Source organism: Lagopus muta, chromosome 12, assembly GCF_023343835.1.
Source record: "Lagopus muta isolate bLagMut1 chromosome 12, bLagMut1 primary, whole genome shotgun sequence".
Classification (NCBI taxonomy): domain Eukaryota; kingdom Metazoa; phylum Chordata; class Aves; order Galliformes; family Phasianidae; genus Lagopus; species Lagopus muta.
In genome coordinates, this window is record NC_064444.1 from 16,748,519 (window position 1) to 16,764,124 (window position 15,606).

At 40.1% G+C, this 15,606-nt stretch overlaps 1 protein-coding gene across 5 annotated transcripts in view; it reads left to right on the top strand.

The window, feature by feature from the left end:
• SMPD3 (sphingomyelin phosphodiesterase 3) overlaps positions 1 to 15,356 on the top strand; it is a 112,200-nt gene extending 96,844 nt beyond the window's left edge. For all 5 annotated transcript variants that reach the window (XM_048958430.1, XM_048958431.1, XM_048958435.1 and 2 more), the window contains exons 5-8: positions 1,966 to 2,055; positions 3,306 to 3,369; positions 8,996 to 9,158; positions 10,651 to 15,356. In XM_048958430.1, the coding sequence (XP_048814387.1) occupies positions 1,966 to 2,055; positions 3,306 to 3,369; positions 8,996 to 9,158; positions 10,651 to 10,752 (419 nt within the window). In that variant the 3' untranslated portion in view covers positions 10,753 to 15,356. The remainder of the gene's footprint in view (positions 1 to 1,965; positions 2,056 to 3,305; positions 3,370 to 8,995; positions 9,159 to 10,650) is intronic.
• The last annotated feature ends 250 nt before the right edge of the window (positions 15,357 to 15,606 follow it).

Below are 15,606 nucleotides of genomic sequence, written 5' to 3' on the forward strand. Positions count from 1 at the left end.
ATCACAAATAGAGAATTCTCACTTACTTGAAACACCTTCCTGTCAGGTTTGTCTCACCAGTGTACAGTTTGATTGTTTTTGACCTTTTAGTTTATCATAAAAAACCATTCCAGTCAGATGAGTCCAAGTTTGTCTCATCAGCTCTGACTTCTATCAGTGCCACAGTGGCAAACTGATCCTGGCAAAATTTTAGCCTGTCTTATTTTTGAAGTTTGCAGCCATTTGATATCACAAGGGAAAGCCCAAGGAAGTAAGCAATTGCACAGACTACATTCTAGACTCTTCCAGAAAAATGAAAGAAACCAACAAGCCAATTGGCTGTTCAGACTGAAAGAACAATTTGCTGCATTGCACACCTGACAAGTTTTTAGGAGGTCAGTCCTTCAATCCTCTGCCCAGGCTCCAAGATATCCTTTTACAGTCTCCTTGCAACTGTGAAATAATTTTGAATGTAGAGAGCTGATTAGATGTTGGGGAAAAAGCTGGAATCATGTAGTGAGGCTCATCAGCTGGGGTGGATGCATTTGCTGAAAGACCATCAGCTGTGTTAATCACTCTTAATGTCAAAATGAGAAAGTGCTATGGACACTCAGTATTACTGTACTCCACACTGCCTCCTGTGTTGTGCTTCCTCCTTAACAGGGAGAGGTTAACAGCTCCTATATCAGGCAAGAACACTATTTTGCAAATGGAGAACCAATTTGATTCCTACAGTGTGTAAGCTGCCTTGTCTCTAAATATGCACAGCTCACAATTCAAAAGTCTCTGACTTCAGGGGTCCATTCTCATGCCTACTTTCATACTCTGTAGTCTTGCCAATAGTCAGTGGTAGCAGCAGCAGCTCCAAATGCAGGTGAATATTCCACCAATCCCAAGAGAAGACTCTGTGTTGCTTAGAAATTTTACACAGAATCACAGAATTGTAGGGGTTGGAAGGGACCTCCAGAGATCATCGAGTCCAATGCCCCTGCCAAAGCAGGTTCCCTACAGCAGGTCGCACAGGTCGGCATCCAGGCAGGTCTTGAACATCTCCAGAGAAGGATTTTAAGCTTGTAAAAGGTGGAAGTGCTTCGAGAAAGGAAGTAATTGGGACCTACTGCCAGTTTCTTTGCTATTTAACAAAACTGGAATTGCAGCAGCTGGTATTTTCAAGTTCTGATTGTACTTGCTCCTACGTACAATGATCACTATGTTATAGTGATAGGGCGCACAGAACTACAACTCACTTATTTTTATACTGAGCTTCTGAAATTGTAATGTATGTATTTTTCTAGGGCTACTGTTAAATTTAGTGATCCTAGGAGCTTGATGCACTGTTGGGCTTTAAACGCAAGAAACAGAGTAGCAATTAACAAGAGATTAATTTGAAAGCTGAGAGATCGTGATGATTATATTTAGAATGTCTTTAATGCTTCAGATGATATCTCAAGTGAATTATCAATTGCCTGTCCTTTGTCTTACTATTACAGCTTGAAACACATTCAGTCAATTCTTCTGAAGCAAGCACAGCACTAACTTTCATCTCCAGATTTACTGAGGTGTATATATAAATCCCCAGCAGCCACCTACTGCGCCATTATGAAGTCAGTCCAAATCTCTGCATCATCTGATCTCAACAAAAGTTTTCTATGAGTATAAGCATATACAGTACAAACATGAACAGCAGAGTAAGGCAATGTGTCAGGAAACCTTCAGTTTAGAAACTAATAAATACTATCTTTTGTAGATAGACTTGGTGGGAAAACAGACATTAATTAGCAGCATTTGTTGGAACTTCTGGTTAAGACAGGATATTGCTGTGCAGTAAAACTGCCAAACTAGTTCAACCAGTTCTCTAAAAAATTTCCAGTAGTCTGAATAGGAAGGAAGGCTTACCTTTTATTTTGCAGTAGAACATACAAACAATTGTCCACAGGCTTACAATACACAGCTGATGTCCCTTTTCTTGTGCTTCTTTCCCTGCAGAGGACAAGCTGGAGCAACAGCATTCTCTGTTTACACACTACAAAGACCCATGTCGAATTGGTCCAGGGGAGGATAAACCATGGGCAATAGGTAAGATATTCTCTAGCCATCAGTGTATCAGCTCTTGTCTGTCACTCACAGAACACCTATCAGCAGCAGGCAGTACAGCCAACTGGCAGTAACTGTTTGACTAAGACCAAATGTTTGCAAGGAGTTTATCTCAAAGGCAGCAGCATGTATTCTGTAAATCTTAACAATGTTTTGTTGAATTTTAATTTAGAAGGAAATAGACATGTCAAACGAGTCCAGTCTAGAGCTTATGCATCAAGCCACTTGAATGCCTTCCTACCCTTACTCTACTTTTTAAATAATATCTAGATCATTTTGCAAAGAGAGCAAAATTATTGTTTCTGTGTTTTCTGTATGCAGTGAAAAGGTGCACCTTTTGATTAGAGTTCAGTCTGGTGTTACAGAAACATTGTGAGGATGTACTAGTAATTCAGCAATGTTAGGAACTTGTAGGGCTCACCTTATATAAGATTTCACAGAACTCAGATACTCAAGCATGCTGAAACTCAGATGAGCTCAGTACAGTTTTCAGTGAACAAACAGCTTTTTTTCCTATAGGAGCAATTACAACTGTGAAGATGCTAAATATAAGAATTTGGAACTACTTATTGATGTGGTTTTACTCTGTTGTAACAGAAAAGAAGTTTCTCTGCCCTTTAAACTCGAAAGGTGCAGACAATATTGTGAAAGGTTTAGAGAGAGAAGTTGCTTTTAAAGACTAAGCAAAGGCTCATCTAGAGTGTAAGTAACGAACAGGCCAGTTCCTCGTCATTAGAGCTAATTATCTTTTGCTAATTTCTTGTGCATCTGGTTTGAAAATAGGATACAAGAAAAAAAATTAAGGCAAAAATTAGTAAGGAACAGGAGACAGCAACAGGTAAGAGTAAAGCTCAAGTTTTGATTGGAAAGCCTACCAGGAAAACAGAAGAGACTTAACTAAGCACTGTGCTGTAGGTAAAGTGGAAAGAATAACGTATGGAGGGAGACAGCAAAAGAGAAGGCACTAAGTATTGTCATCCTCACTGTTACAAAGTGTATTATTACGTCTGTTCTAAAAATAATCTCTCAGACTGAAAGCATCATTTAGTCTGGCGTGAGATGCAGCCTCTGTAATAACTGCTATGGATACTACTTGTGTAACACAGAAGTGAATATAAACAGCGTTTTCAAATCAGAACAGAGTTGTCCCCCATCCCTGCCACATACACTGTCCTCAGGTGCTTTTTGAGAGGCACGTGCTGGGACAGTCACATTTCCCTTTCTGTCCACAGGTACCTTGCTGGATCCTGAAGGATTATATGATGAAGAAGTGTTCACTCCAGACAACCTACAGAAGTACGTAACTCCTGGTTCTCCCACATATTCTAAACAATTCTTTAAAAAGCCAGTTCATTGCTTGCTATTTAACATTTCATAAATTGTGGTGTTTTTGGACTGTAAAATACATATCTATATATATATATGTTTTGTTTTTTTTTTAACTATGGAAGTCTTGGGGTAGAGGGAAGAAAGGGAAGGAAAACAGCTCCTTCTCAAAGCCAGATAGAATTGGCTTCAGTGGGTGAAAAGATGAGAGCAACTGCTGTCAGTGTGTTTTGTTTCTAGAGTTAGTCCTACCTGAACAGGTCCGTAGGAGGAGGAACTCTGAGCACTGCCGAAAAGGGCATGCAGGCAGCTTGTCTGAAGATCTCTCTACAGGCAGTCAGTTCCATGGCAGTGGCACTGTAAAGGACAAACAAAAGTGAAATGTAATTTTCCTCAAATAAATTTAAAAAGAAAAAAAATATCATAAGGTTTGAAACAACCCATTAACTAGAAAGCTTGCAAATCTCAGTAAGAAGCAAGCTCACAAACACAGAAAGAGGAATCTATTAAAAACAAAAACATCAGACATAACTAGGAATGTAACTGACTGTCTTTCAGAAATGCTAGTACAGCACTGCTTTGGAAGAGTTCAGTAGTTGTTTTGTGTTAGGGGAGTTCCACCACATACAGAAACCCTCTTAATTTGTAAGAGCCCTAAGCTGAACTTTTTGATTACCTATGCATTAATATTATGAATATGAATTACCTATGCTGAGTAATATGCCAGTGGAAAGAAATTAATTAGCTTTGTACACTTTAGAGCTGCAGTTAATGATGCGCTCAGCCTTTGTGCACCTTCTCTGCCTTCATAGCCAGTTTCATGGACAAAGTGTATTATCACCATGACTAACTACAGAAGATGTCCTAGCTAGCATTTTGTTATGAGAATATACTGAAGAAGTTAAGATATCTGAATGAAGAAGTGTGCAGATTCTTCAATTAGTGCATGCAGAGGAAATGGTGCAGCCCACAGGCACAATTCACCTCGGTGCTTTTATTCAGAAGTGCAGTGCATGGTATCAATGGATGCTCAGGTCAAGGCCACCCCGAAGTTTTCCTCATATCAGTTTTGAACGTACATCTATTGTATATTGTTATTCCCTTTCTAAGGTCTTGCTTTCGTTTATATTCAAAAGATAAGGATTCCTTACACTCAGTCCTATTTTACACATTCAAAAACCTGCAAAATTTCTGGACATTTCTATTCACATGTTAAAAAACATGAATTTAGTACAGGATTTTGGGTAAGTAAAAGGTAATTTGGCCTCTACAATCAAGTTTGCAAATGCAAATCTGTATGTGGGAGTAACATTCTATTTTATGGTTCCAAAAGCAGGCTTGGAGCTCTTTAAAAAATAAAAAATAAAATCTGTGTTTTCAAGCAGCCTTTTGAGCCAATCTGTCACCAAATTAATTTGGGGATATTTTGCTTTATTCCCTTACAAGTTACTTGTAATTAAATTCCACTGACATATCCAAATGATAGACAAATAGCCATTAGATGACCCACAGAGATTGAGAATGTTACTTGTACTTCCTAAGTGTGTATACAAGGCTTCAGCACGAGATAACTGGAAAACATTCTCGAATTCTGGTAACAGAACATACGTTAAGACTTTCTGACTACTAAAAGTGGCATTCAGTTTTCTTCAATATATGACAATTCTTTTAAACCTATGAGAAAAGCAGTAGCTTCTTATGCACATCTGCAGGATAATGAGGATCTGAATGTGTAAGTTATGTAGATGTGCTTTGATATTAGAGAAACAGTTGCTTCTGCAAGAGGCCAAGACAGCCTGTCTTCTCATCCCTGCGAGGTACTGGTAATTGCAGTTGTAGAAATTAACAATAAATGCAGCTAAATTCAAAGTCATTAATGAAAGCCAGCCTTAAAAACATTGGAAGCATTTTTAAAGTGTCTTTCCTAACATTTAAATGAAGTGCTTACAGACTATGGAGTGTTATTGCCAGCATTGAAGCTGTGGAGCCCCTTCCAGCTAACAGATAGCATTCAGATACTTAGCAAAACAGAGTACAGCCTGAAATTGAACCATTCTTACAGTTTTTCAGTAATAAACTTTGATCAAGCTTTACAGATATTTAAAACAGACATTTCAATTGGCAACGTAAGCTATGCAGAGAACTATTTCTACGTCAGCAGTCTGCTGTAGTTTATAAATAAAATTAAGTAGTTTGCGTTAGCAAGCTAATTAGACAATGAAAGCAGAACAACCTAGTTCTTAAGTCTCTACTTAACGTTAAGTGCAGCATACGTGGAACACTGGAACTGGAGAACTGACTTGGTACAAATAATGAGTAAGGCATTTATAATTATAGAACAACTAATAAGCTGGGCGTAATGATCCGAGGCCCTACTGCTGTGCCAGAAGCTGCACAAGCTTCTGCTCAGAGGCTTCATGAAATGCAAACAGCTGATCTATCGCAACATTGGCATTAAAGCTAGGACTGGAACGAGGCCATTTTAACCTCTGAAACCCTAAACAGAGTCCAGAACAGAAGAGCACCTCACAACACAGCTAAAAAAAAAAACAGTGATTTAAAAGGAAATTTTTCTTGACTCCACTGCCACCAGTGGCTCCAGCCTACCGGCAGGAACACCACAAAAAGTTTCAGTGGCTTCTCAGCTGAATGGGAGGTGGTCCCTTGAGGAGTAAGCTTACGGCTGCCTTACCTCTGCTGCTCCTCATGCTCCTCTGCTCAAAGCAGCTGCAGGCAGTACTACAAACTAGCAACACAGCAATGCCTGACAGAACTTTCACACTTATGGATTAATTGGGATAGGAGATGTTTAAAGGAAAAAAAGGCCCAATTACTTGTTATCTTGCCTAAAAATTAAGGCAACTATTCTGAAAATAAATAAATCAGATTTAGTTTTGCAGCAGTCATTAGTTCTGTTCACCTTACCTGTTAGAATCTCATAACCTGATCTTTGATACTTGTCCCTATTTCTTGTAGGGAGAGACAGCAAACCCTTATGAATAAAGTGACAGAAGTTTTAATCAAAAGTAGATGCACCCCCTCTTGCAATTTGTTCTCTGCAGGTATCTGAAAAATAATATTTCTCCTCCTTGCCCAGTTGCCCTGTGTTCACACTCACAAAGACAGGACTGACACTAAAACAAATCCATCTTTTAAATTAATGCATGCAAGTTTTTGTGGATGATACTGCAGCACTAATCAGCAGTTTCTTCTACTTTGTTTCTTAATTGGCTTTGCCAAATATAAATACAGTTTTTGGAAGAGGTCAGTTCCATCAAAGAGATTGCTTTCAGGTATTCAGTCATTTGCAGTAGTTCTCTAAAATCAGCTTGCAAATGGGTTGCAGAGAGTAAGCTAATTTCATACCAGTTATTAGATGACAGTCTAAACTTGCACAGTACATAAAAGGAAGCTTACTTTTATGTAAACTGGTTACTGTAAACTGAAGGAATCTCCAATGCTTCACTAAGTCCAAAGGGAATTAGAAAATGTCTGACTAAGTAGCTAACTATATGACTGTAGCTTTGCCACTCTTATCTTCTGGAAGCACATGAAGTACTTGCAGATCTCAACTGACCCAGTCTTACTGACTGTAACATTAATGAGACCTGATCAACTGTACCAAGTACTTTGTCCCCTCTCTGACCAGCCAGAGACTTGAAGGAGACAATTTGACAGAGAAACCATTTAAATCTCAAACATAGAAACATGTTGTGAAGATCTAGTTATTGTCTCTTGGTTGTTTTTTTCATTCTGTATATTCACATAAAAAATCTCCCAAACCCCTAAAAATTATCTGAAGTCGAGTATTCTAAACTGGGTGATCAAGAGCACTTTATGTTCTTCCAAGGTGAAATTAAAGGCTTTGTACCCGCCAGGACCCAAGCTCAGGCGCAGTGTTTCTCTTGCAGCAGTTTGATGCAGCTTAATGGTGCAATCGGCTCTGGAGCAGATACAAAGAAGGGCAACAGGGCTTTTGAAGGGCTTGGAGAATGTGCCCTACAAGGAGCAACTGAAGGAACTGGGGCTGTTCAGTCTGGGGAAAAGGAGGCTGAGGGGAGACTTACTGCTCTCTTCCAATACCTGAAAGGTGCTTACAGCAGAGCAGGGCTGGTCTCTTACTGGTCACAGGTGATGAGAGAAAATGGCTTCAAGTTGCACCAGGGGAGGTTTAGATATCAGGAAAAGCTTCTCTACATTAAGAGTTGTTAAGCACTGCAATGGGCTGCCCAGGGAGAGGGATGAGTCACCATCCCGGATGTGCGTGTTCAGGGACGTGGTTTAGTGGAAGACTGTTGGAGTTCTGGTTAGGTTGTGGCTGAATTCGGTGATAGTTGATGTCTTTTCCAACCTGAGCAATTCTGTGATTCTACAATGGAAACCACAGAGCCTCATGCTAAGATTTTGGCAGGTAAGTAGTAAAGGAAAACGATTTTCAGGGAGGTGACTGAAAAACATTTGCTTCTGTATTTTGAGCCAGACAGAAAAAAACGCCACCTAGTCTGTCCCTCTCTGCATGCAGTAACCATGCAAAACAGCTATCACTGTACTTGTTACACTGAGTGCTATCCTGCAACTGCAGCTCCTGCATTGACATGCACAATCACCTGTTGTCTGTAGAGGCACCGTGGTAGATCTTCTAAATAGAACACAAGATTGTAAAGCAAGTTTGCAGTAAAACAATACATAATAGCTTAGCAACACAGAATTGTTGTAGAAGAGTAACGGGAACCTCTGTGGGCTATCTAGTCCAGAAATCACATTCAAAGCAGGGCTGACTTCAAAGTCAAATCAAGTTACTCAGGACCTTAATAACCTTCTGTATAAAATACACTGTTAAGGTTTAACAACCCAAACTAAATATTTTAATGGGAAATGTGCAAGTTATCTGCCCAAATACAAGACTTGTACCTGGAGAAGTAATTCTTCATTTTGACTGTTTAATGCATGGCCTGGGGCTGTGTAATCTCTGTGCAAGATGAGGGAAATGAAAATAGTGTCGCATTCAGGAATCAAACACCTATTACTTGGTAGTAAAGTAAGCTCAGGGTTCAAGACACATTAACTTGATGCAGAGGATTGCTCAAAACCAACTACTGCATGCCCAAATGCCAGCTCCTGAAAACCATGCCACTCATCCATAGCCTTTATGTAAACGTGGCTGTCTTCCTTCAAACAGAGGAACACAGAATTGAGAGTATCAAAAGTCCTTAGCTGTGCTGTAAGGTTATCTGCAAATCATCTCCTTTCTGCTGGATTCAGCAATGCTGGAAATCAACTGGGGGTTGCATTGCACTACAGAGAGCAGGTCAGCAAGGTTCTCCTCTCAGCTTTTTGTTCTCCTGGCTACAAGAGTAGGTCTGCAGGACCAGCGCACAGCATCAGTGCTGCCAAACAAGGCTGTAAGAGCACCGTTAGCAGTGGTGCAACCTCACATTGAAAAATTCTGGAAGAAATTGTTCTTCATGCTGCACGTTTAACAGTTCTTTTGGACAAGCATTGCCCTTAGTGGGGAGTTGGAGAGAATCCAGCGTAATGCACAAAGGCACAGGATGAGCCAACATTGAATGTAATTTTATTTTTTCCAATGAAACAGGGTGCTGGAAAGTGAAGATGGAAGGAAAGGATACTTAGTCTATCCCACCAGCAAGAACCACGGTTCCAGTCAAAAGGGGAGGAAGGCATCATTGAAAGGAAACGGCAGGAGGATTGACTACATGCTTTATACAGAAGAAGGTCTCTACTTGGAATGGAAAGTGGTGAGTTTCACAGTTAACAAAGAAGAGCCACAGCTCACACAACAGACTTGTCTGGATGGCGCTGCAGCCCCTTCAGCCTGAGTCCCAGCTTACATTCCCAGAACAACACAGTGCTTTGGTATCTTCTACATGAATGCAAGTACTGAGTTTGTAAGCCTACTGGATACATTTTAGATGGAGCTGTAGGAACACTTGACCATATGCTGCCCTCCAAAATAAACAGTAAACCTTGTTTCCATTCCCTAAACTTTTGCCAGACAAAATGTTCTGGCTGATGCCTCCCCTACCAACAATCTGAATTTTCTTTAATATTTTAAGTGTCTGGATGTGCTTTTATTATGCTTATGAAAATTTACAAGTCTGTGATACAAATGCAGGAGCTGACGTGGACTAACTAGAATGAGAACCTGCAGTGCACTGTCTGCTCCCTCACAGGGGACCTTGCCTTAAACAGAACTCCAGGATGAAAATGACAAACTAGTTCACACTTACTCTGTATAACCCATTGCAATTACCAGAAGAGCAGGTAATCAAGCAATTCAGCATAGCTCAGCAGATGATAACTCCATCCATCTGCACACTCCACAGGCACGACTGCTGAGCAGCTAACTTTTTTTTAAGGCTTTCCATTTCAAATGCAAAAATGCCCACAGTGCATCTGTATGATAAACCCATCTTCCATTCACACAATCAGCGTGTCAAGCCAACATCTGAATGGATTTGACCCAGATTATGCCTCTGATAAGATTCATGCTGACTGCATAAAGAAATACGTGGCCATGAAGAAGCTACGGACTGCTTCCCCTTAGGACACACTAGTTTACGCTGGCCAAAAAGTTCCTGCAGAGCTGCATCTCTCTGCTTTCTGCAAGCCACTTCAGAGTACTGGCAAAGTTAGTAGCTAGCCTACAGGAGGGGACAGCTGAATTGGGTTAAGAGAACATTAAGATTGTTAATATTCAGCTTTCAGAAGCTGGGAAGCAAGCAGTCTTTCATACAGAAATTTAATTTGATTGTACAACACTTTGCTAGGACAAAGGCTGGAACTGATACACAAGGAGCAGGGTCCTGACCACCTCATGTTTGCATGAAGCTTAGAATCTCAGCCTAACAAAGTCAGCCTTTCAGCTGTACGCCATGCCCACGGCAGTACAACCTGTCCTTCCAAGAGAGATTTCCTTACAGGTAAGGATTACCTACCACAGCATTACAGATAAGCCTATTGGGAATAACAGTGGTTTACTATAAGCAGAAAGAAAAGGGTACAGCTATAGCCTAAGCAGTGCTCCTGGTTAACTGCATCACTGACGTGCCATGTGCGACAGAGCACTGATGTACCATCAGTTCCAGCCAATGCCAGACTAGTCCCATACATCTACTAATACCGTAAGGCAGCCAAAAGCTAAAGAGTGGCTAGAAGATGCATCTTAGTGCATGATATAGCAGATAAATTTTCAAATTTCCTCTTTATTACTTTTATTTCCACCTGCAGGAAGTAGAAGAGTTCAGCTTTATTACCCAGCTAGCAGGCTTGACAGATCACCTACCAGTAGCAATGCGTCTCATGGTGTCTACAGGAGAAGATGACCCTTAAAACTTACCAGCTTGGAGAGATTAGAAGAAGGAAATGTTAACGATATTAAGAAAATATCACAAGATTGGAATGAACTATTCTGGTGCCACATTAGGAAAAATGACCAGACCTGACCCAGGCTACTCCCCAGAACGTACCAACAATGGAGTATAAAAAAAGGGAAGAAATTGAAGGCTGTGGCCAAAAGCCACTGTCACAAGTTGCTCAGGCAACAGGGCAGGCCTGTACTACAATGTTTTCACTGTGGACCGAATGGAACTAAGATGGAAGTCCTAACTCCTTCTGAACCAGTGCCATTCTTACTAAAACATGTTTTTATACTAATATATAGCACAATTTAGTTTGTAATTAGTCTGTGGGTTAGTGCTGCTCAATGGTTTTTTGCTTAATTTCTTTGTATAACTAAGAAGCTAAAGCTTTTTTTCTTTTCTTTAGCCTGTTGAAGTTGTAGTAGCGTGCTTGCATCAGTAGCATGCGCCCGCACTGCATGCCACTCTGAGATAAACTAGTAAGATACCATGGGGAATATCAGAATGGAAGTTAATTCAAAAATCAGATACCAGCCAAAACAAGGCATTCTGGGACTAGCAAACCCTTCCATCATTACAGAAAGATATTAAAGCAAACAAAGGAAAACTCTGTTCTATTTGAAAACCAATATTATCCTCTCTCTTTTAAGGATATTTGTAACGAAAAGTAGAATTAAGACATTAAGACATTTTATCACCCTTCTTCCAGCTGCGTTGCCACTGGAACTGTTAAGTGTTTTGTCTGAATAATGACTCCAGAATTGGGCCTTTGCTTTTCTAACCACAAGTCATTCCCTTAAGAAGAAATACGGTTCCCCTGTAATGTTTTTTTTTCTCTTATCCACGTGGGGCAGTTCTGAATTATGGTATGGGATGATGTATGTATTACAGTAGAGTGAATAGATTCCTGCAGTACCGTTGGGAACACCAGAGCCAACATTCTGCCTTAGCTAGGAAGAGTAAATGGGAAATAGCTTGTAAAATGCATGTTAGATATAGAGTTAACGTAAATGACGTTCTGGGGGAAAGTATAGAACAGTGTTTAACCAATAAGGCAGGATTGACTTCATTCTCCAAAGGAATCAGTACACTTGAAGGGAAAGCACAGCACAGGTAGCTACAGAGTAGCTAGAGAACTGAAGTGTGACTCAGCACTCAGCAATGACTGCCTTTGAGCTGAGCCTAGAAGCAGTCTGTGAGACACAGCCCATTTGTTACACACTCGCAGACTTCCAGTAGGGGTTTTACAGTAAAATTCATATATTCTTCCCACTGCAGCTCCTTAAATGTGGGGCCGCCCCCAGTTTGCCATCTTATTCCAATGACCTGACCTGCTCAGACTCTATAACTTTAATTTAATTAAAAAAAGAAAAAAAAAAAAGAAAAAAAAAAGCTGAGAGTCAGGTCCATAGAGATTTCAATTCAAAAGGGTTTGTGTTGATAGAAAAATGAAACCCCTTGTGTTTTAACCAATACTTAGTTTCTTCTGCTTAATTCCTCTCCAATATTTGAGGTCTTACTTCTATATTGCAAGCTCCCCATGTTGAGGAGAATTAGTCTAATACTAACTCCATTAAATAAACTCTTCTTTCAGTTATGCTGGCCACAAACTCCTGATGATCTTGTTATGGTTTAGTTTATACCTGCTAGGAATCAGCTTGAGCTAAATCAAAAGAAATTAGACTTAAATTAGAAATCCTAGTCTGCAGAGCCTCTTGTACTGGCTTAATTAACTACAGTAAACAACTGAACTTATATTTAGATCAGCCTGATTTTGCAAGTTGCAGACTCTTCGTAGTCACGGAAGTACTGCTCAGACAGCACTGGCTCATTCCCAGGAGGCTGTAGGCCCCTGCTCACGCTCTCCCAGGGCCCCTCTACTACTGACGTGTCCTACGCCTCATTCCCAGTCCTGGCCTCCCTTCAGCAGAGACTGCCTCTTGCAAGTGTACTGTGCCAAACCATGCGGTACTCTGCAAAGTAACCCATGGGGACTAAAAAATGGATCCAGACTCAATTCCCCCTTTTGATAAAATTAGGAATTCAAGTTTACAGCATCAGAGACTTTAGTGTACTGTCCCAGTGCACCACCAGTTTCCCACTTTGTACGTTTCTCTTTATACAGAGGGTGCACGTAAGTGCAATGTGTTTTTCTGGTTTCTTATCTTTCCATCCAATTCAGAAAGACTTGTACCTGAAATAATGCTTTTAATCCTATTTTCTACCTTGCTTGTATTTTATGAACCTTTTTAAAAAAGAAAAAAAAAATACAAACAGTATCAGTAGCAATTTGTGTGCTGTCCAGCAGCTATTTCTCAGTAGTAAGATTAAATATAAGGTACGGTATTTTTAATAGCTTTCCTAACAATGTAAATTACAATTTGATATCCATTTCGCTAAGTGTCAGTCGCAGGAGCTGAATTTGACACTGTGTGGGACATAGTCATAAACTACTGCCAAACAATCTTTCATTATTTACAGTAAAACCAACTTTGTCTAAATTACTTCAAAATCAGTTCAACAGCTTTGTGCTGACCAAAAATGAGGCACTTTTGTCAACTTTTTGAAATATGTTGAGAAATATTTTTTTCAAATTCGAAGTGAACTGTTTTAGATTTTGATGTTCTTAGCTTTTCAGTGATCAGTACATGGATAGATGTAAAGCATTCTCTTTAAACAGTGCACACGCATTTAACCAGTCTAAGTAGTTCTTAACTAATTTACTGTCTTAAGGATCTACCTTTGCAAGAGACTGATGCTGGGAGGTACAGCTGTGTGGCACCACTGTACAGATGCTCCTTGCTTTTTTTGCATTGATCCTGTGCCTTCTGATGCCTTGATAATCTTGCAGAAGTCAGAGAGCATATGTACCGGTAAACTGTACAGAAACTTTCTTTTCCAGAAGAGCAACATCCTGGGTAGAAAACAGTTCAGCTACACTACTACTACTCTTCCATACCCTGTCTCACAAAGAACCGTTCCGACAATGTCAGTCCTGGCAGGATATCAATCATGACAAGCCTTAGATGTAACAGCATATTCACATAAAAAAGGGCAGAGTATTCCCAGGAAATTGAACCCTGGATAGCTTTTCTAGATGTCAATCCTACTTTGCTGAAGGACGGCACGACAATTTATTAGTAGGATGTTATTAATAAGAAATTTGAGTTAAGCTTAATCTACTGTTGCTTACCCCACTTTGTACAGGAGTTTCAGATATCATCAAGAAGTGGGTGATAATGCTATTCTTGGTTTAATAACTGCCACTCAACATGGCTACTGTAGATGATGTGTCATCTGTTTTTATAAAAGCTAGATAACATCTTCTGTTTCTCATGTTCAATTTGCATTTCACAATAGCAGTTCTAGAACAAGTGAACAAAAGACACAAATGAGGACAGCTGAAAACTGAACTTCCAGAAGATTCAAGGATGTCAGGTCCTTATAAAGTCAGTACCTTTAGATCACTTCAGGAACACAACCTACAGAGAACAGAATGTAGCTTCTCAGGCACGTTCAGAGCCAGTTCCTCTGTGCACTGTTTGGCGGCCTGAAAGGGACACACGAGCCACCTGCTTTCCACCACAGCTCAGCCACTGAGGCGAGGGTCGTGATGCTTCATGCTATGTGAGAAAGTGTTTACCAAATAATTACAGTAGTGGCCAGCTAGCTCTATTGTCATTGCCAACTGGATGCTTAATTGAAGCAGTCCAAAGCAGCTTAACAAACTGTGACACAATGGCTCCGAGGGGAGCCTGCAGCCTTCTGAGGTATGGCCAGCTTAGAGAAACTCTGGAGGAAGCCATCTTGTCTAATGAGTTGACTTGTCTTGTGCAAGAATTATTACAAGGTTTTGTTCCAGAAGCACTCTCAGCTAGTCAGGCTAGAGCTCAGTCCTGCTTGCTGGATAAGACAGTAGGGTTTAAGGAACTTACAAATCCATTATTTTTAATTTTATTTTTTAAATAGCCTTTGTTTGGTGGTCCAGATGAAGCAGATCTGACTGTCTCCAGTTTGGTCTCTGAGCTACCCTCAGATCACATCGGTGTCAGCACATATCATCAGCTCAGAAATGAAGCATTTTCACCTCCTCCTGGCACCTCAGGATGAGAACAGAAATACCTACAATTTTGAGCACTTTGAAAAACTCCCAATTTTACCATTCATTATTATGAGGTTCAAATTCTTACTGAAGGTCTCGTTTTTCCATGCCATCTTGTTTTAAATACAATCTCGATGATTTTAAAATCTTGTATTATTGCTGAGGTTTAGAATCCTGTAAGAATAACAACCTTTTTTTATTTCAATAATTTTTTCGGTATTGTATCCTTCTGGGACCTAACGTTTTTATATGGTAAGCACACACCTTCTGACATTTTGTTATAACTGTATTAAAAAATAAAAAATTAAATATTTTCATTGGTTTCTTTGCCTGTAAGAAAACCACAACCTTTGACCTGGTAAGAACAAGGTATTTTGAACAACAGGGAGAGGTTTTTTTTTGTCTTTTATTGGTGCTGAAAGGAATTACTGGTTGATGCAGACAAGATAATAAAATTTCAAGGCTCAAATGTTTCTTTGCAGTCCCCTTCTTCTGGTTTTGTGGTGCAGGGTCTGATATCACTAACAAAAGTTTCACTCTTAAGATGTAGCTCCTTAATTAAACACTTGCCTGCTGTCTCATTGGAGGATCAAGTGCAGCCCCATTGCGTTGTGCCCATTTCAGTGAGTCTGCAGACAGTAAGGGCTGAGAGATCCGAGTGCTTTGAATTCAACAGCCTGGCTTCTACTGCTTACACACCTCCCTGCACAGAAACCCTGCTCA